Consider the following 20,662-nt stretch of genomic DNA (forward strand, 5'->3'; position numbering starts at 1 on the left):
AAGTTCTAACCCCAGGACCTCAGAATGTGACCTCATTTGAAAATAGTGCCTGGCACATGTTACTGGAATAATGAGGGCCCCTAATCTGATATGACTGGTGTCCTTTTAAGAAGACAGCCATGTGAAGACAGAGACACAGAGGGACAACGCCACATGAAGAGGGAAACACCTTGGTGGAGAGGCGGGGGCTGCCGACTCCCTCTGGTCTCTCATTTCCAGCCTCCAGAACTGTTAGACGACAGAGGTTTACTGTTTAAGCTACTCACTTTGTGATGCGTCGTTACCACAGCAAACTAATGCAATAACCTCGTCATCATGGCCGCAATGACGGGCACTCACATCTGTCTGCCGTTCCTGAGGACCGTGTACGTACTCAGGACAGACACCGGAAGGTGTAGACAGCTGGATTTGCATCCCATCCCACTGCTGCCCGGAGAGCCAGTGGCGCTGAGCTGGCACGTTTGGGACACCGGGTACCCTCAACTCCACCCATTTATTCTACTGGCCCAGAACAGAGCTCCAGTTTTACAGGGTGTCACTAAATGACTTTGATAAAAGGAATGTGTGGGAAAACGAGGGTGTGTGCTCCGCAGACCAGCCTAGACCCCGCGCTCCACTGCTGCCCTCTCTGCTCTTCTGGTTGGAGCCTGTTCAGGTCACCCCTGCCTTTCTCAGATTCCAAGCACAAAGCCTTTGCTGCCCCCACACTCAGACGCTGGGATTCCCTGGACAAGTTAGTGTATTCCTAACTATTAACGTTATTTGCTTAACCAGTGCATTAAAGACAAGCTGTTGTTCCTGGGTGTCTTTCACAGGATGCGTATGCTACTTTCCTTCATTATCTGAAATTACTGTGATGGCTATGTTTGAAGAAAATGTTTTGTCTACACAGAAAATTACCCTGGTCTGAACAGGAAGTAGCCTTAGTCTGAGTGAATGCTAAGAAGATGCGTCTTTCTTTCTTAGGACACTGCCGGTCCACAGGTTCTGTGCACAAAAGGATGCAAATCCTAAGAGCCACTCCTTTCTAGTATCTCTGGTAGATTCAGCCTCTGTCTTCACTGTGTTTGGGCAAATCACAGTGCTCAAATTCTGGCTCGCATGCAAAGTAGTTAAGCTGAAAATTAGCTAATAAAGTGGACCTAAAACCCCATCTAAAGTCGAAATAACTGTTAACAACAGCTGAAACGTATAGCACCTACGATTAGCCTCTGTTCTGTTTATGTGCTTAATGAATAGCAGCAATTTTCATTCTTGCAACAACGTTATGATCTAGGTATCATATCCCCAGTTTACAAATGAAGAGAGCAAGGTACCAAAAGGATAATTTGCTCAAAATGATGCAGCTATCAAATGACAGAATCAGAATTGAGCCCTAACCCTGACCCGTGCCATCACACAGTATACATTAATAATGTGGCTAGTACTTTGTGTACAGTGGGTTAGACTTTTTAGTGTTATTGACAGAAACTCTGCTTCTTGCAATGATAGGTAATATTAACCAGATCTTTCTGCCTGGTACATGGAGGCATTCGAACAGTTACCAAAGCTCATCAGGAAAAAGTGGGGAATGTGTGTTGTGTCTCAAAGCAAGTCCCAAGTGAATGCAAATCCTGACACAATGTGAAGCTGAGCCTGGAGAACTACATCGAGGTAATCACCTTCAACACTGAGAAGGGAAATACAATACCGGCAAATATCACACACATCACATGATGCAATCTAGCTACCAGTCGTCAGATTTAATGAGCACAGGGGCACAAATAATAGTGACGTGAACAGAACGGCAAAATGTTTTTCACGTAACTAAGGAAAAGAGATGAGCTCCTTGCATCTGCTTCTTTCTTTTAATTATGTGCTGGCACTGAGTAACATGAAAACCCACTTGTTTGCTTCAAACACATCACAGAAAAACACTGGCAACTGGAAAGGTTTGATTTTAAGTTGACTTTAAAAGGTGCCACAAAGTGGATACTCACGAAGCGAACTGAGTGATTCATTCGATTGTTATTTTTCGAGCACCTACCATCTTCTAGTTACTGACCTGGGCTTTGGGAATGGAGTTACGAACCGATTCACAGAATTACTGTATCTTCTATTTTACCATTGTAATGAGAAAGACAAGCATACGTTAAAGAAAAAACACACACGATAATTTCAGATACTGATAAATTATATGAGGAAAAGAAAGCAAGGAGACGGGTTTAAAAAAGACCTGTGTGGAGTGGGCAGGAGAAGCGCCCAGCTAACATCTTGAGAAAGGCAAAAAGACTGAATGAATGTAGTTCCCGGTTGCCAATTTAACGTTATTCAAGCACACTTTTTTGGTAACACTTCATCTTTGAATTTGAATTATTGTATCCGACTGGGCTTAAAATAAGTGCCTCCAAATACTCAGGGCCCACCTGAGGTGGAAGTAGCTTAACAATATCTGAAATATACAAGGAGATGTTCAGAAAAAGCCTCCATAAAATTGGAGATTGGCCTTTCACAAGCAGCTAATGGTAATGAAAAGGGACCTTTAGATGTCACATGGAACACTTTACCAGAATCTAGCCTGGTCCCCAAACAAGTCACCTTGAGTCTTTGGCAAAGCAAATGCATTATTGACAACCAAGCACTGTCAAATATGGCTAAAAACAATAGGAAAAAATCAGATTCTGGTTTAATATATGCCATTAGAATAATAATTTCTTGATGTTACCATTGTTTTATGCATTGTAATGTTAAAGATGTCAGAAAAACTCTGGCCCTCACCAAAGCATGAACATACTCGTAGTAAAACGGCACCTTCGGTTTGTGGGGGGAGTGACGGTGAGCATGCATCTTCGTGACACAAGGCTCCTAAAGCCACCGACTCACTGACTATCCACGTATTGTCACACGGCCATCTCAACATCCAACATCCTGACACAAATCCTCTCTAAAGATCTTTGTTTACATAACAGGAAACTAACAAAGAAAAATCTTACAAACCTTGATATTCTTAAATTCCGTATCTGGATTTCTTAGATTAGACTATGGATTGAATTTAAGAAATGTACTGACCACTAAGTCAGAGGGCTTAGAGATCAGATTTTATTTCATGCTGTTAAATACAGTGAATGCAACAGATTGAGTAAAAATGATTATGATCAATCTGGAAAATTGAAAACTCTACAAAATGGTTAAAGTGATAAATTTTGTTTTATATATATATATATATATATATATATATATATATATATATATATATATATATATATATAACCACAATTTAAAAAGTGTACATCAAATGAGCCTAGCATGTTTTCAAAGATTTTTAAGCAAACAGTAAAGTTTAATATATAATGTATACCTTTTTTTTTAATTTATTGGGGTGACAATTGTTAGTGAAATTACATAGATTTCAGGTGTACAATTCTGTATTACATCATCTATAAATCCCACTGTGTGTTCACCACCCAGAGTCAGTTCTCCTTCCATCACCATATATTTGATCCCCTTTACCCTCATCTCCCATCCCCCCACCCCCTTACCCTCTGGTAACCACTAAACTATTGTCTGTGTCTATGAGTTCTTGTTTCTCATTTGTTTGTCTTGTTCTTTTGTTGTTTTTGGTTTATATACCACATGTCAGTGATCATATGGTTCTCTGCTTTTTCTGTCTGACTTATTTCCCTTAGCATTATACTCTCAAGATCCATCCACATTGTCACAAATGTTCCTATATCATCTTTTCTTACCGCCGAATAGTATTCCATTGTGTATATATACCACAACTTCTTTATCCATTCATCTATCGAAGGACATTTTGGTTGTTTCCATGTCTTGGCCACCGTAAACAAAGCTGCAATGAACACTGGAGCACATGTGTCTTTATGTATAAATGTTTTCAGATTTTTTGGGTAGATACCCAGGAGAGGGATTGCTGGGTTATAATGTATACCTTTTAAGAGATTTTGATTATAATTTTCAGAAAGCATTTTAATAATTTTAAGTTTTGTCAGATAGAATTTTTTTAAAACTGTGTAGATTTCAGAGCACTCTCATAATTCTCTGAAAAAATGCAAACACAGAAAATGTAACCTAAGATAAAATAAAGCCAAACTCTTACTTTCAATGAATCCAAATTAAATATTTAAATAATTAAGTTAAATAATGTTTAAAGATTTTGGAGTTACAGTTTTACTTTTCACTTTGAGATTTCTAACAAAAATCAGTTTTGGAGATGGCAACTTTCAAACAAAAAAAGCAAACGCCAACAGTGTATGTTCCATAAAAAATACTCTAAGATGGTTCCAAGTGGTTGAACTTTAAAATATACATATTATGTGGGAATTCTTTAGAAGAACTTTATATTTGTTTTCCACAAATATCATGGGACTGGCTTATTTTGCTTCTGTGGACAAAGGAAATTGTTCGAAATATCAAAGTGACTCATTCTAAATGAAAATTAAACCAAAAAACATAATTGTGCAAGCACCACCCAATTGCTTTTCCAATTCCACCATTCCAACCCCCTCAACTTCTGGGGCATCTAGAAATTACAAGTAGACCACAGAGAGAAGTGAAATGCTACACGAACAAATGGGAGTAGCTCAAGTTCATTCTTGGCACTTCTCTGTGAATTGAAATACTTTTTTCTTGTGCAGCAAAAGCCATGAAACCCCACTGACCTCACTGTACCCCACGTTGTTACTCTTGGAATGCGCCTGCTAGTCAAATCCTTCAGAATATCACTTGATCTAAAAAATTAAACCCCCGAGGACACCATCTTTGAAAGAAGGACAACAAAAATCTGAACTTGACATTTGCTCCTAGAATATTTATGGAGCTACTCTACTTTTAAACGTTTAAAGAGTCTACTTTTATAAGGAAATGAGCAATAAAATATAAAAATCAGCAAGTGACTAAATGAGAAGACCTTTACTTCTCAAAATACTTTTACCACCTGAATCAAAACAAGTTGTTTTTTTTAAATGCAAGGTTCCATGAATAGTGCTAAAAAAAGTAAAAGATACATCCTTTTCCGTACGAATCTTACAATGACAGTATCCCTCCCTCATTTTGAAGAGATGGCAAATCAAGTTGGAAGCAGGAATTGCAGGCCCATGTGCTCACTAACTTTCTTGTCTCAAAGATTGAAAAGCCAGACCTATTCACGGGTTGAAGGCAAAACAAAAACTGAGTTGTATTGCTGCCAACAGAATATGAGATGCAGAATAAATAAAGACAAGAGTTAATGAATAATTTTACAATATGATTATCTAGGGAGAGAAAGTAAAAGAGTCCCTACTCAAACACTGTTTGGGCCAGCGAGGTGTGTAAATGACCCGTTACGTGTGATGTGTCTGCAGGGAGCATGACGGCCTCCCGGGGCCCTTGGGGTGAGTGTGGACAGAAGCAAAGGGGACTGTTGCACCAACAGGAGAGACAACTGAACAACCGAGACACTAGCAAAGTTTTCAAGGTTCTGACCAAAAAAGAGAAACGCCTTGGTGAGCTGTCCACACCACTCTGTGAAGGAACACATTAGAGTCAGGTAGGGAAGAGACGCAAGGTTAGGTGATGGTTGCTTTGGTTTTCTCGTTAGCAAGTCAGACTTTGGCGGGACAATCATTAGTACTTTCACTCGGCAGTGTCCCGTTTTAGGAATTTTTACCACACCTTTTATTTCACCCAGTATTTACGAGCACAGTTTGTGAACAGCGGGCGTGGAGGGATGAAGCAGTTAAACCAAGGAACCTGCACCAGCGGGGTTTCCCTGTTAGTGTCAGTGAGGAAGAAATGAGAGAACATACCTCTGAGCAGCAAGAAACCCCGGAAATGATTCTCTTTCTCAAAAACTAGGGAAGCTGTAAAACCCTCCCCACACCTGAAGCACAATTCAGAGTTGCAGAAAAAGAACAGAGAGTCGTTCCTGGGGGAAGATGTTAGCAATGGTAGCAGAAAGCACGTATCAGACAAAATCGAGAACAGTGGTGGTCCAAATTGAATAGGGGTATCTATGAGTGATATTATCTAATAATTTACCAACAGATAAAGCTGATTAAATACAGTGACGAAAACTATTGCCCTTTTTGAGGACCCCAGTGTATTAAAAAATGAAGAAATGATAAAAAGTTACATAAACGATGGTATATTTTAAATTATCCATGTTATTAGAGTCTCTGTGACTATATCAATAAATCATTTGGTGATTGCTCATAACACTGTCTTCTAAGACAAATGTTACTCCCTCAATCTTCCCTCTGCGCCTCATATCCCAGCCTATGACACACCTTGACAGAAGCACTATAATTTTTGCATTCAAAAAATTAGGGTCTTTGATATGAAAAAATAGACAATCACACTACCAATGAAAGTCAAAATGACTGTCTTGTCACTAACCCAAATTCAACTGAGAGGAGCCAAGGAAAGAAATGAAAAAAACAAAAGGAAGTAACAGTACATTCCATTGATATATTTGGTGATCAGAAATTATTTGAAGTGTCAAAAAAACACAGAGGGGAAAAAATCATGTAGTTCAAGACTGTACCTATGAATAAGACTTCTTAATGAAAATTTGAGGTACTTCTATGCAAATTTTACCCTCAAATACCCTGTTAACTCTTAGATTATCTCAGGTAAGAGAATTTTTGATTTGGCCTAAAAGAGAATATTTGATTTGGCCTTATGTTAGTAATTAACCACTTAGAAAATAAATATTACAAAATAAATTCCCTTTCAACATATGAGGGTTATCTAATTCTCATAAAAATGTGAAAAACATGCTTCCAATTTTCATGTGTGTTTATAATTACTTTGTTAATTTTCCATTTTTGTTCATCAATAATTGTCACTATAGTTATTTATAATTATTTACAACTACTGTTTTAAAAAACTGTGAACAAATATTCTAAAATGTGAATAAATTCCTTTAGGAAAAGTATTAGAGAAGAAAGAAAAATCAGTGACTAAAATCCAAGGATAATTGAATTGTAATACAGCAATTCTTTATTTCTAAGCTGATCACAGGTATTTACTAAAAAAATTTAAGTATTTCCTAGGACAGTGATTTATTACCACATTCAAATAACAGTGTGCAAGCAAGCCTAGAACAGAAGGGCCAACACAGCCGGTACCTATTAACACGGAAAGTTGGTTGGAACTGTAGGCAAGTAATTAACCTTCTGGCCCAGAGCTTTAAAACCCCAAAAGTGGTTCCTAGAATTTCTTTCATAATTTATGAACAACTGATGGAATTCATGTCACAGCCTGTGGATTCTCTTGCAGAATTAACCCCAGCTCTCACTGACCCCAAGAAGCTATAAAGCAAGAGGAGAATGTGCTCTGCTATCTCAGCTGACCCACAAGTGCTGTCTCTGCCAGTCGAGCATAGGAAACGGGGTGATGGATCACAGAGTGGCTCGCCAGGCACAGCCTGAAACACGCACTTTCACTGACCATGAGGCCGTGCGCCCTCAGTCACCTCAAACTGGCCTTTTGACAGCAAACCCTCATCTATGTTCTGTAGACGATGCATATGCTGCTGTGAAAGGTTATAAAGAGAGAGGAGGAGGAGGAAACTGGAAAGAGGCTCAGACCGTACAGCCAGGGGTTGCGCATTCTTGTGAGTCAATACAGGTAGGAACAAAAACAAAACCCCAGCCACGAGGGCATCAGCCGCTCCCGTTACAGCAGGCGTCCGTGAGGCCAGGCGCTCTGCGCTCTTTTACATACACCTTCATTTGTTCCAGGAAACCACGCTAGGCCACTGGGACTGTTATCGCCCCTGGGTTTCAGAGGAGGAAAGTAAGCTGTGAAGACTGAGCAATTTACTGAGTCCCGTGCAGGGAGGAAAGAACTACAGTGGAGTTCGAAAGTCCCTAAGCTGACTCCAGGTTCCATGCTCTCAATATGAAACAGGTATTAAATAATAAGGTATGTTAGCCAGCTCATTCTGTGGTGGGAAAGTTCCTCCACATGTGGAGTTCAGTTCTCTGTTAGACCCTAAGTAACAAACTACAGGCCCTCAAGCTTCCAGGTCAAGATTATTATCCTCAGTTGGTTGGTACAGCGACAAGATAATGTCATCAAACATTATGGAAAGAATGCATGTCAGTCTATGGAAAGTTCAAGAGCAAGAGTAAGCGTTAGGTCGTATGTTAAAGAATAAGAAATAAAATACCAGTTGCATTGGGAAGCGTTAAAGCCTCACTTTAGTTCTAGCACACAAGCTGTGTCACCTCAGCAAAACACTGCATTTTGGGCATTAGTTCAGTTAAGAGGCTTGAACTAGAAACTTTCCAAAATCCCTTTCTATTCTAAAAATCAAGACTATTTTATTTTAATATGAAAGCAGACGTCTTGTGCACACTTGCTGTGCATGCCTTTATTCTAATCACCTACTTATGAAGAAGGAGTAGATACAGATTTTATGAAAAATAATATTTCAAAGTTAATGGAAAAACCAAAGTTTGGTGAGACTTCACCCTACGATGGTTATAATGGGAACAGAGGAGGGAGACGGAGGAGACAGAAGAAAGAAGGTAAAGCAAGCACACAACTGATTGGTTATTTAAGGAAGTAAAGGAGAACATCAATCAAAGCGTGAAGGAACTGGAGGAATTTCTTAAACTTTTTCTTTAAACACTATTAACAAAAAATTTCAACAGAGACATAAATATGAAGATCCCTCCCAGAGCTAACAGACAGGTAGTAATCCAATAGCTAAGTTATCACTGTCTTAGAGAATGACCATTAGTCATGAGCCAATAAAGGCAGACCCATCCTGAGATAGTTCATATGCAGGAAATGGCCTGTAACACTACACAAAACAAGACTGTCACTACACCAGACAGGAAATGATGCAAGATACCCACTGGCAACCTGGAAGGAATGAACATCGACTGAAGTCATACTTCCTCTCATAAAACTTACTGCCATTTGATGTGACAAAGGAGAATTTGCTTCCCAAAACACTGACGGACAGTGTGAATACTACCTATGAAAACGAAATGAAATCGATTCCTTCAACATAATGGGAAAACAATGAAAAGGCTAATACCTCTATAAAAATCTCATCACATTGCAGTGTATTCAAATGTACAACCACCTCACTAAAAGGTCTATCAATTAATAATCATTTCCTAGAAATAAAAAAAGTAATCTGTCTATATAACATTCTGTGGAAAACAAAAAACAAAAAGGACTATGGAGACAGTAAAAATTTCAATGGTCACCAGGGGTGGAGGGTTGAAGGCAGAGCACAGAGGAGGTCTAGGGCAGTGAAATCACTCTGTATGGTACTGTAATGATGGATACATGTCATTATAAATTTGTCCAAAGCCATAGGCTGTACAACCCCGGGAGTGACTATGGACTTTGGGTGATTATAATGTCCATGTAGGTTCATCAGTTGCAACGAAGGTACCCCTCTGGTTGGAAACGTTGATAGTGGGGAAGGCTGTGTGTGTTTGGGACGTAGACAGGGAAATCTCTGTGCCTTCTAATTTTACTGTGAACCAAAAATTGCTCTAAAAAAACAAAGTCCATTTTTAAAAAAGAGATCTGGTGAAACTAAATTACATCATCATTTTCTCTGTATGTTACTGTTCACCATAAAGGTAACTCAGGAGTAAATGAACATGTGAATGTTAAGGAAAAAAAAATTTTAAACACTTTTCATTTGGCTCCAAAGCATACAACTTTCATGCTACTGAAATAATATGACTTTTGGAATTTCATTCCTCATCTTTGATACTGGAGAACTTGCAGCATTTTGTAATTATTGTGGTAATTATAACAGCTCTGTAGCATAAAAGAGGAAACAACACGAAAAGAAAATAGGATTTGGAGTTAAAACACTTGGATGCTATGCCCTTGACTGGATAGGCCATTTGCTTCTCTAACTCTCCGCTTCGTCATCAAGAAAATGAGAATGTTTTTAGAAACCTATCACACTGGCTGAGAAAGAATTCACTTAGGGAATATCCAAGAGAGCTTCCCTCCTTCCACGGACCTGACTAAAACTTTGAGCCTGAGCTGCCCAGCCTTTCAGCTTAGACTCCAGTCGTGGAACGTGAACAAAGTCCCATGTCACAACTGAGAAGAGAAATGTACGTGCAACCACAGCGGGAGCCTCCCAGTGTCTGCTAAGTGACGTAGTGCAGAAGACTATAAGATACTACACACAATTGTTTGTAATTATTCCAGTTCCTGTAGGCTCAACCTCATCAACAAAATGGACAGGGCATCTCTTTATTGTTCTTTGTGATAAAATGGGAAGTAAGCATTTGTGGTGCATCCGGACCTGTGAAAGTTGTCTCAAGGAAAAGCACGTGTGTGACTGAGTTGTGAGCTGAACTGGCAGCTTTTTTCATGGAACATCAGTTTTACTTGAAACAAAATGACTGACAAATTATGCTTATTCAGACTTGGGTATTTGGTGAACATTAGTTTTTTTAAAATAAAAGAAGTGAGCCTGTCATTTTAAAAAAGGAAGAGAGGGAGGGAGGCCGGAAGGAAGGAAGGGAGGAAGAAAAGAAGTAAGAAAGGAAAAAAGGAAGGAAAGGAGGAAAAAAGGGAGGAAGAAAAGAAGGTGAGGAGAGATGATAGTATTTTTTTTTTTACCAAATATAAGAATTAGAGAAATCAAGCAAAGTCTAGAATTTTGAGAAACTTGTATCTGCTCCCATATGCTTGGAGGTAGACCAGACTAGAGATCACTGACACACAGGGGGACGCCCTGCCTGTGAGTCGTGTTACAGAATCACACGTGGATAACAGATCATTCAAAGCACAGGACCCACCAATGGATTTTTATGGAACAGAAGAGGAAAAGTTCATTGAGATGATTTGAGGCGCCATACGACACTACCTCTTAAAAAACTACCACTTTTTGAGCTTTACACGAAGGGATTTTTAAAAGTAGGTCCTTAGCCTTCCATAAAAAGTGAAAGTGCTATTCCATCCATTAGAATCATGTATACATTAAATCACAGGTATATCACAACCAAACATTAAATTGTTTCCACTTTAGATATTTAACTTAGTTTGAGAAAAGTATTATTTATTCAAAAATTTTCCAGAGTAAGAAATTAGATTTTACAAAACTTTATGGGAAAGAAAACAACTAAGATGAATTCTGAATCTGGGAGGTATTTTGTAATATTACAGTATTCCTCATCTTGGAAGAATTTGCTTTCTCCGAGTTATTTTTATCACCAGTTACAGTCCACGTACCTGTGTGACTCCGGATGTGAACTCGTAGCGTCCCACTGCTGGCGAATTTCTGACCACAGTATGGGCAGATTTTCTCCTTTTCTCCTGTATGTGTCTACGTGGAATGGAATAGAAAGGGTAGAGGGTAAACATAAAGAATCAGGTAAAGATGATTAAGTGCCTGTGACAATGGTAAATCCTTTTTTCCAGGATTATGTTTCATTAAAATGATTTAATATTACAATGAGGTTTTAAACCATTTATCATGGGTATTCCCACTGGTTAAAAAAAAAATGCTTGGAAACATACATTAGTGTTAATTTGAAAATAATTCCGCAGTTTACTTTTTAAACCTTTATGGAGCCCCCATCTAAAAAAAGATTAAGTCATATAAAACCAGTATATGCTAGCAAAACCACATAGTCAAAATGGGGCTACAGCTGCCCTTGACTGCTGCCAAGAAACATTTCCTTAGAAGCATTTTTCACATACTTTGTGTGTATTTAACACTTCAAGACAGAATTAATCTCAATAAAGTAATCTGTTACTTGCATTATGCTTGTCTGACTGGACAAATTTTGCTGCAAAGCAAAGAGGAATATAAATCTGACTTGACCTTCAAAATCAGCAGGTGTTAATTTGAGCAGTCAATTTGAAAGAACATTCCTGCCCTCAACCTACCTTTAATCTGGGCTTAAAAAATAAATAAATAATAAGGAAAGGTAAATGAGTATCATCAAAAGCAAGTGTTGACACCTCATACCTGTTAGAATGTCTGTTATCAAAAGGTCAACAAACAACAAGTGCTGGCAAGGAGGTGGAGAAAAGGGAACCCTCGTGCACTGTTGGTGGGATTGCAGATTGGTGCAGCCGCTATGGAAAACAGTGTGGAGGTTCCTCAAAAAGTTAAACATAGAACTACCATGTGATCCAGCAATTCCATTTTTGGATATTTATCCAAAGGAAATGAAAACACTAATTGAAAAAAGATCCCTGTGCGCCTCTGTTCACTGCAGCATTATGTACAACAGCCACGGCATTTAATATAAAATTGATTATCACATGATAATTAACATACATGCTTAAATATGTAACCCATCCAAGCGCACAGCAGGCTTGCACTTACTTTCTTATGACTTCTAAGCACTGAAGGTGTAACAAACGCCTTATTGCACAGCTCACACCTGTATTTCTTGTGTCTCTCGTGGACCACCTGGACATGAACGTTTAAGGTATCCTTCCTTTTAAAGGTAGCATCGCAGTGAGGACACTTGAAAGTCCTCTCACCTTTAAAAATTAAAAGGTCAAATCAGAGAAAAATAAGATGCAATAGCAGGGTCCTGCTAACTCCCCCGCACCAGATTTAGTCGTGTTTTCCCCCAAAAGTTAGCTTTATGGCTCTAACAACTTACCGTAACCATAAAATGTCATTTTTCACAACGAATTTCAGCTCCTTATTTGCTAAATCACTGTGACCAAGGGAAAATCCTTTAACCTTCTTACATTTTCAGTCTCTTTAACTGGAATGTGGGGACTGAATTAGTTATTTGTCTAGAGGTACCATGAACTTTCTTTAAAAGTAAGTTTCTAGGGCAATGGTGGGGTTTGAGGTAAGTAGATTCTTGTGGTGACAGAAGGACTCTGTGTGGCAGAATAAGTTGCTTTGGGGGTCCCTGCTAGCTCCCCTCAATTCCACCACTACCCATGTGGCCTTTGGTGGACAGGGAATAGGCAGGCCTGGTCCCAGGCAGCCAGCTAGGGAAGGAGGCCCTGGGGGGGCAGATGTGGGTCAGAGCAGCCCTCCATCCCGGACTGGGACACCCCTTCCTGCCTCAGCACCGACTGTCTCAGCAGTTAGGACTGGCGGCCCCTGAAGTGGTCCTTAGTCTGCTAAGGGGGAGGGCTTCGGCCTCCCAGGCTCTCATACAGTGTGGGGGCCGCCTGGGAGATGCAGCTGGAATGGGCCCGGGGGACCAGTGTGGCAACTCCCCATTTATACACCAGAGCTTCTGGGTACTTGCCAGGTCTTCACCGGCTTCTCATTCTGTAGCCTAGGCCTGCAAGGCTACATTTTAAGCAATGCATGCGCCCTGTTAGAAGACGGGATGTCTCTCAGGAAGTTATAAAATGCATGACGCACGTGATTATATGATTCAGACAGACTCGTACCTGAATAGATTTTCCCTTCTTAGAGAACAATTATATGAGCACAGATTTACAGAGTCACTCGGAGACAAAATATACAGGTAGTTTTCTACATCTAAATAAGAAATTACCTCAATTTCAACCAAGCTCTTCTAACTTCCCTCCATTATAACCAGCACATACTTAGAAATGTGAAGAGCCTATTATTTCTTCATAGCAAATTTAAGAGAAAAGACAAAAAGAAGGAAAAAAAAGAAAAAAGGAAAAGACAAATTACCCTCTCTTTGTCTTTTCAAATAGAATGACAGCTCTTTAATTTAAAGTTGCTTACAGAGTCCTGTTGAAATCGGATGCTTGAAACAAAGGCACATCCCCTCAGGAATTAGAGATTCTGAGAGCGTTGTTTGTTTGTTGCCTTTGTGCCTTTTTGTTTCAGGATGTTATCATCCTGGCCTAGTTATCTTTATGTATCTTTTTAGATGTATTTAAACATTGTATATGTATAAAATGTATACCCAGTGAGAGTAAAAGGAAATATCAGTCCACATAAAATTGCAAACGTTAATACCACATCTTATTCGGGCACTGAAAGAAATTTTTTAAAAATCCCTTAAGATTGCTGCTATCAAAGCATTTCCATTAAACTATCCAGCAAATCAAAATATTGGTTCTTCACCAAGATACACCAAGGGGATCCTTACCTTTCTTCTTTCATATTTCAATTCCAGATTTCCTTGTTTTAAGTTTATGAGAATTTTTAAATTCTGATATGAGATTTCTTTGCCTTAAATTTATCAGGACTTTTCCTTATCTTAAAGCCAAGAATCTGGCTAGTAACCTGCCTGTTAGTTTTCAGAGTCTTAAGAAATAGCAATAATTTCCAAAATAATTATGACAAGTTATCCTTCTGTTCTTGAGCCAGAGTTCTGATGTGAGTTTCTAACAATGGCTTCATGTTTTGAAGTTAACCAGGTTTTAATTTTCGTATTGTGTAAGACAAGATCTAGTACTTTGTCATCTCTACTTAAGCCACTTCTGGTTTTCCTATCCTGTTAGCTCACCAGCCTTAACTGATGTCTAACTTGACCTCAAATCACTCATTTACTCACTCAGTCAGAGCTGGTTTTCCTCGCCAAACGTCTCAGTGTAGCTTCCCAAAGCTTTGATCCCGGATGTGCGGACCAATGTTACATTAAATACAAAGTTCACAAACAGTCTACACTCAGTCACCTCAGCCATATCCTCACGTTGATGAGAACCAGCAGGCTGATATCCAAAGTATTAGTTTCCTTCTACTGAAAATCCCTTGCTGTTACTGCAAATAAAATTCCATCTAGCCAAAGAAAAATCTCCTGAGCAACAGGCCAAGTTTAAAAGTCTTATTATTATGAAGGAGGCTGCCTTGTCTAAATCCCTACTCTGACATCCATTCATCTCATAACCGTTACTTTTCTTAACGAAAAAATAGTGAAATGGAGTGGAAATTCCTGCTCTTACACGACAAATTTTCTTAAATGTAGAGGTGCTTTTAAAAGGAAAATGGAAAGTTGTGCTAAGAACTTCTCTAGAGCTATAAGGTGGCTGCAGAATGGCATGAAATCCTGCCGCTACCTTTACTGGGGGAAAAGATGCATTTCATTCTAAGCATTATCCCTCAGTAGTCACAAAATCTTTAGTGTCATTATTATTTTGAATTTTAGATACTTCTACTTGACCAGAGAAAATTTCTTCCAAGATACTATCTTATCTGTACAATCAATTGTCAATATATTATCTGTCCAATCAATTGTCAAGATTGATTATTTTGCTTTCCTCAGAAACATCAAAACTTTAATGAGCAATAAAAAGTTGGTCTGTAGAGGATGTTCTACTGATTAAATAACTCGAGTGGAAAAAACAAGGACTATAAATATTACTGCGTTATACCATTGGTTCTTCCATTGCAGAGGCAGTAGTGCAGTAAACCTCCGTTACCTCAACGTCTGAGCAGGGGACTCACTTTGAAACTCAGCTCAGCAGGAGCATTTTCTTCTCTGATACAGAGCGTCTCCTTCAGAGACACGGCCATGAAGGGTGTGGTATTCTAAAAAGAGCTCTAAGGGTGAGTGCTAGCTAGACAGATGACCTGGTGTGGATGTGTGTGACTTAAACTAAAAGGAAAATCAGTGCCGCTGCCAAGAGAAGTCAGAGCCCAGAGCGGTTGGCAGGAAAAGCAGGGACACTCAGACCTGATGCCCCCGGGTCCTGTGTATGTCCCTGCGTTTCTGAGTCTCAACCTTCTCAATTCTCCTCAAGCTAAGAGGTCAAATTAGATGTGTACTCTGATCCTTTCCAACTTGACGAGTCTGAGAGCCAATAAAATCAAGCCATATTCTGTGTGTTTTAGAGTCCGACATGTTTTTTGCTATATTTGCTATATTTATTTTACTATGTAGCACCCCCATCTCAATGAGATTTGCATGTACCTGCGTGACTGCTCTTCAGATCAAAATACACAACAGTTCCAGCACCCTAGCATGTAAATCATTACATTTAGAAGGGACCAAAACGTCTGTTTCAGAACAAATTTCAATGATACCTTACTGAATACAGGAAATGCTTTTATATACAAACTTTAAATAATGGGAAGAAATGATATAAAATAAAATGTCTCATAAAATGATTACTCTTCCTGTGGGAAAATACAGTAAGTCTAAAGGAAGAAAAGACGAAAGGCAGAAGTATCAGTACAAGCAGATTACATCACGACTTCAGGGACCACATGTGACGTCCACATGCTTAAAGCTCAGGAGAACCAGGTGTGACGCAGTCCCTTTCGTGCTCACTACCTGTACGGTGACTTACTGTTGTGGATGAGCAGGTGTCTCTGCAAGGAGAACGGGGTCCGGAACAGAGCTTTACACTCCTCACACTGGAACGGCCTCTCTTCAGAGTGCGTCTGCAGACGAGAGACACGGGTCAGGAGCATCCAGAATCAACCCATCATCACGACGATGACGGAGCCTGGATTCATGATGTCAAAGAGGGAAGAGGGGAAGGCAGGCAGCATCCTGTCTCTTCTGGTGACATATGTCCACCATAAAATCATACGCATACATATGCAGTGTTCACAGGAGAAAAATAACTGTGCTTGCAAATTCTCATACTAATCACAAATTTGATAAACAATACAGAAAATTGTTCCTATCATCACAGAATGCTCATCTGCATATACACGAAGCTTTCTCAGGCTCTACTTTGAGGAGTAAGATAATGTGCAATTTCTGTGTGTCACTGGGCAGGCTTTAACCTCGCTGGTACATTTCCAACACAAAGGAAACTGGTAAAAGGGAGACCCTTTCCACCCTTTTCCCTTAACTTCACTGAATAACTTCAAATAATTTTTAGTCCTAGGTGATGCTTTTCCCATAAATTAAACTAGAACATTCACTCATGTTACAATTAACATTAGGTAACATATATTAACTATTTATTTTGTGTTAAATGCTAGACACTTTCCATGAATTATTTCACTTAATTCTAACAGTAATTCAATGAATAAAAATGAGTATTGTCCCCATTTCAAATTGAAAGGAGAACAGTAAAATGTTCAGTAAAAGGGTTTTAGGCAACTGTACAGACATTCAGGAAAAATCTAAGTTGGGTCTATTCCACATCCCTTATAAAAAGATAAATCCCATGTCAATTCAGGTGTCTTTCAAAAAGTCAAGAATAAAACCCTAAATATACTAGAAGAAAATATGAATTTTAAAATAATTTTTGAATGAGGAAAGGCTTTCTAAGCAAGTCAAAAACACAGATATTCAGATGAGAGAAAGAATTAAATTTAAAACTGCAAGGCAAAAATGTTTGATAACAAAAAAATTTGCAACGTGAAACTAAAGTTTAATATTGCTAATATAAAGAGTTATGGTGTACTGATAAGAAAAGATAAAAACTCCAACGAAAATGAGCAAAAGCCCTCTCCTCCAAATAGCACTCTGAAAATTTCATCCCTTGTGTGCTTTGTGCCAAGTCTATGCTATGCACTTCCTGCCACGATGGGCCAGTCCTGTTTCAGATACGGGGGGGTCCAGCAGTTACAAAAAAGACGAGCTCCCCACTACCGTGGAGCTCTTACACTAACAGGGAGAAAGAGGCAAATGGCAAAATATGAGAAACCTGCTATTGGAAAAAGAAGGCAGGGCAAGAGAATAACCGTGGTTCAGAGAATGGAGTGGCGATTTTAAACCGAGGGTCAATCCTGCTGAGAAGGTGACATTTGAGAGAAGAGCCAAGGAAGTGAGGGAACAGGATGCGTCTCTCCAGGTGATCTAGGCACGATGGAGGCCAGTGTGGGTGGGACAGAGGGGAAGAGGCCGGGGAGTGGAGAGACAAGGTCATAGACGCGGGAGAAGCATGAGGAGGAGAAGCAAACCACGTGGGGCCTCCAGGCTACTGCAGGGATTCTGCCCTTTAGTGAGACCGGTCAAATCTCTAATGGCTTGGGAGCAGATGCCTGGCAGAGTCTCCTGGCATTTAACAGAATGCGAAGGTGTTTGTGTTGAGAACAGGATGTAGCAGGATACGGGAAGTGGAGAAACCAGAGAACGGTAGCAACCAGCCAAGCAAGAGACCAGGCAGAGGCCACAGAGGTAGAGAAGCCATCCATTTCTGGGTCACGGTATGAAAGGGACCAGGTTTCGAAGGGACTTAGATATGAAACATGAGGTATAGAAAGGGGGAAGTCTGTATAACATGAGCCACGAACCAGCCCATAAAGAGCAGGCGACAAACAAGTGTGGCTGAAACACAAAGGGGTTCGGTTTGGGGGGAGTTCACATGACTATAAAAGACGCTAGCAGGCAGCTGACTCTTCCAAGTCTGGGTTATAAGGTATAAAAGGTGCAGATGTGGGATCATATATGGTATTAATAGTGAAAGCCGTGAACACAGTGAAAGAATGACACACTAAAAACAACATACCGTCTGTGGGCTCCCAGATTGGCAAGAGTAAAGACAATGGATATTGTCAGTGTGGGCTGAGGGGTTAGGGCAGGCGCTCTCACATCCTGTGATCGGGAACATCCATCAGTGCTCTGTGCACATGACAAATGTGCACACCCTCTGACTAACTAGTCCCCTTTACAGAAATATGTCCAACAAATTCCTACACAACTTGTTTGTGAAAAGGAAAACTCCTAAATGCACATTAACAGAGGTAAAGCTGGTTAACAAAATTATAGTGGATATTATATATTTATTTCCTGTGATATGAAACATCATCCATGACATAGTTTGAGTGTCAAAAGCAGAACGCAAAACATCACATGTAAAAGAGCACTTACGCCACACACGTGTATTCACACAGAATGGGGTCTAAGAAAATATTCTACAAAACATGGAGGAAGGTTTTCACAGTAACGTGGAGAGTGACATTTGACAGAACTTTTGCTTTCTCCTTTATGCCTTTCTTTGATGTATTAATTTTCTACAATAAGTAGATGATATTATTATAAAAAAAACAAACTATTGTATTTGTAGAGCATCCAGTTTGGAACACAGAGTTGCTTTAGTGTCCCAAACATATTAGAGCCTCATGCTTCCTCTTTTCCCAAATCCGGGACAAAACAACTTGGGGATATGACTTAGTAGCTTGATGATGGGACAGCAAAATGCTTTGCAGCAAAATACTTGGCAGCAAAATGCTTTGCAAACCAAAGCCAGACCATCGAGATATTGGCCTGAAGGCAACCGTGTGTTTGAAGTAATAAAGCTGTTAGTGCAGAGCCAGGTGAATAAATGCTTTTGTCACTGAGTTGTGATGGTACAACTTGTGAAAGTCTCAGCACAGACCCCAGCCATCCAGTCACTAGGAAGACCCTCTGAGGCCATCTTATTTAAGTAAGGTGGTAGAAAAAAGCTGGCCTGTGTGGAGAGAGGACTGCTGTTACCAAGATGGATTTTACAAGTACCAGATACAATTCAGCTTTTCTAAAGGTGACTTCGTCTTCAATTTTTCATTTCTAGAGGGAGACAAATCTTTCACGGACTTATTAATCACACAACCCTTGAGCTATAGCGCATTCTCCCACTTAAATGCCAAGTCACTGATGACACAACGTCTGCTGATGTAACAAATGAACTAGTCCATGAACTCATACTATGAAATATATCTTTTTATGCACCAAGTCTGATTACTGTTGCAGATGTCCAAAGTACATAAGAAAATTTGTTATACTATTTACAACACCTAATAAAATGTCTTAAAAATGCTTCAGAAGGTTTATGGCATAATTTGTATATAATAATTACCAGATTAGCACATTCCTAGCCACACAGACCAAATATTAATTTTCTGAGAGCAGAATAAAATTTTCATCAGGGCTATTCACAATTAAAAGTGATAACCCTATCAAAATATATATTGCTCCACAGTAACAGTATTTACTGGAAATGGTATTCTTTGGGTCACGTATACAGCAAGAAAACTTTCATAAAATTCAGGGGAAATACACAGAGATAAAGTAAATTTGGAGAAAATATTCCAGCGATATGTGCATTAGAACTATTTTTTAAAAGAGTTTTGTTACCGAAGTCTCAAGTCTGCATATCATAAGCATATTACTGTCCCACATGGGTCACACAATTAACCTAAAACCGCATAAAATGTGTGTCATCTAGCTGTTTACAGGGTCTGTGAATTAAATTTTTACTGTCAGCTTTATAACTGGCTTCTTTAAAAGGTCTCCTCTTCACAAAAAATGAATGGAAACCAGGGATATATCAAAGACATCAATTTCTTTAAGCTCAGTACAAGAAAACGTAATTGATTCCACAGAGAGAATTACGACTATGAAATTTAGACGATGCCCTTAAAGAACTCTAGCCTCGCACGGCCAAGCCCAACCTTTCCACCGCCTGAAAGCCACCTGTGCATGAGTATGAGGCCATAACCCAGAAGGCAACTAAGAACCCCCCCCCCCTCCTTAATGACGCCCTGAGCAGGGCGACGGGAGTTTGCTGGGAGAAGCACTAACCACAGACTTTCAGAAGAAATCTTCCCGACAGCAGCAACTTCAAGTCCCACACGGGCAGCCTCCCCTTCCACAACACTGCTGTCTCATGTTCCTGACCAAGGATGCTTCTAGAACACTGCTTCAAACACAGGACGTTTCGGGCTCATGGATTGGACCACGAATTTAAAAGTTCTATCTCTACAATGGCTGCCATTGACTACCGATACCTAAAGCCATGCAAACAAGTTTAGTCTCTCCCACAGTGAGCTCTTTGAAAGTATGAAAACAGCACCCATGTCTTTTCACAAACTGTCCATAAAACAGACACCTGC

At 39.6% G+C, this 20,662-nt stretch overlaps 1 protein-coding gene across 2 annotated transcripts in view; it reads right to left on the bottom strand.

Moving 5' to 3' along the window:
* PRDM5 (PR/SET domain 5) overlaps nucleotides 1–20,662 on the bottom strand; it is a 121,337-nt gene that overhangs the window by 32,990 nt on the left and 67,685 nt on the right. For both annotated transcript variants that reach the window (XM_033133356.1, XM_033133355.1), the window contains 3 exons: nucleotides 16,177–16,270; nucleotides 12,314–12,474; nucleotides 11,209–11,302 (listed from right to left, as the gene is read on the bottom strand). In XM_033133356.1, the coding sequence (XP_032989247.1) occupies nucleotides 11,209–11,302; nucleotides 12,314–12,474; nucleotides 16,177–16,270 (349 nt within the window). The remainder of the gene's footprint in view (nucleotides 1–11,208; nucleotides 11,303–12,313; nucleotides 12,475–16,176; nucleotides 16,271–20,662) is intronic.

Source organism: Rhinolophus ferrumequinum, chromosome 18, assembly GCF_004115265.2.
Source record: "Rhinolophus ferrumequinum isolate MPI-CBG mRhiFer1 chromosome 18, mRhiFer1_v1.p, whole genome shotgun sequence".
NCBI lineage: Eukaryota > Metazoa > Chordata > Mammalia > Chiroptera > Rhinolophidae > Rhinolophus > Rhinolophus ferrumequinum.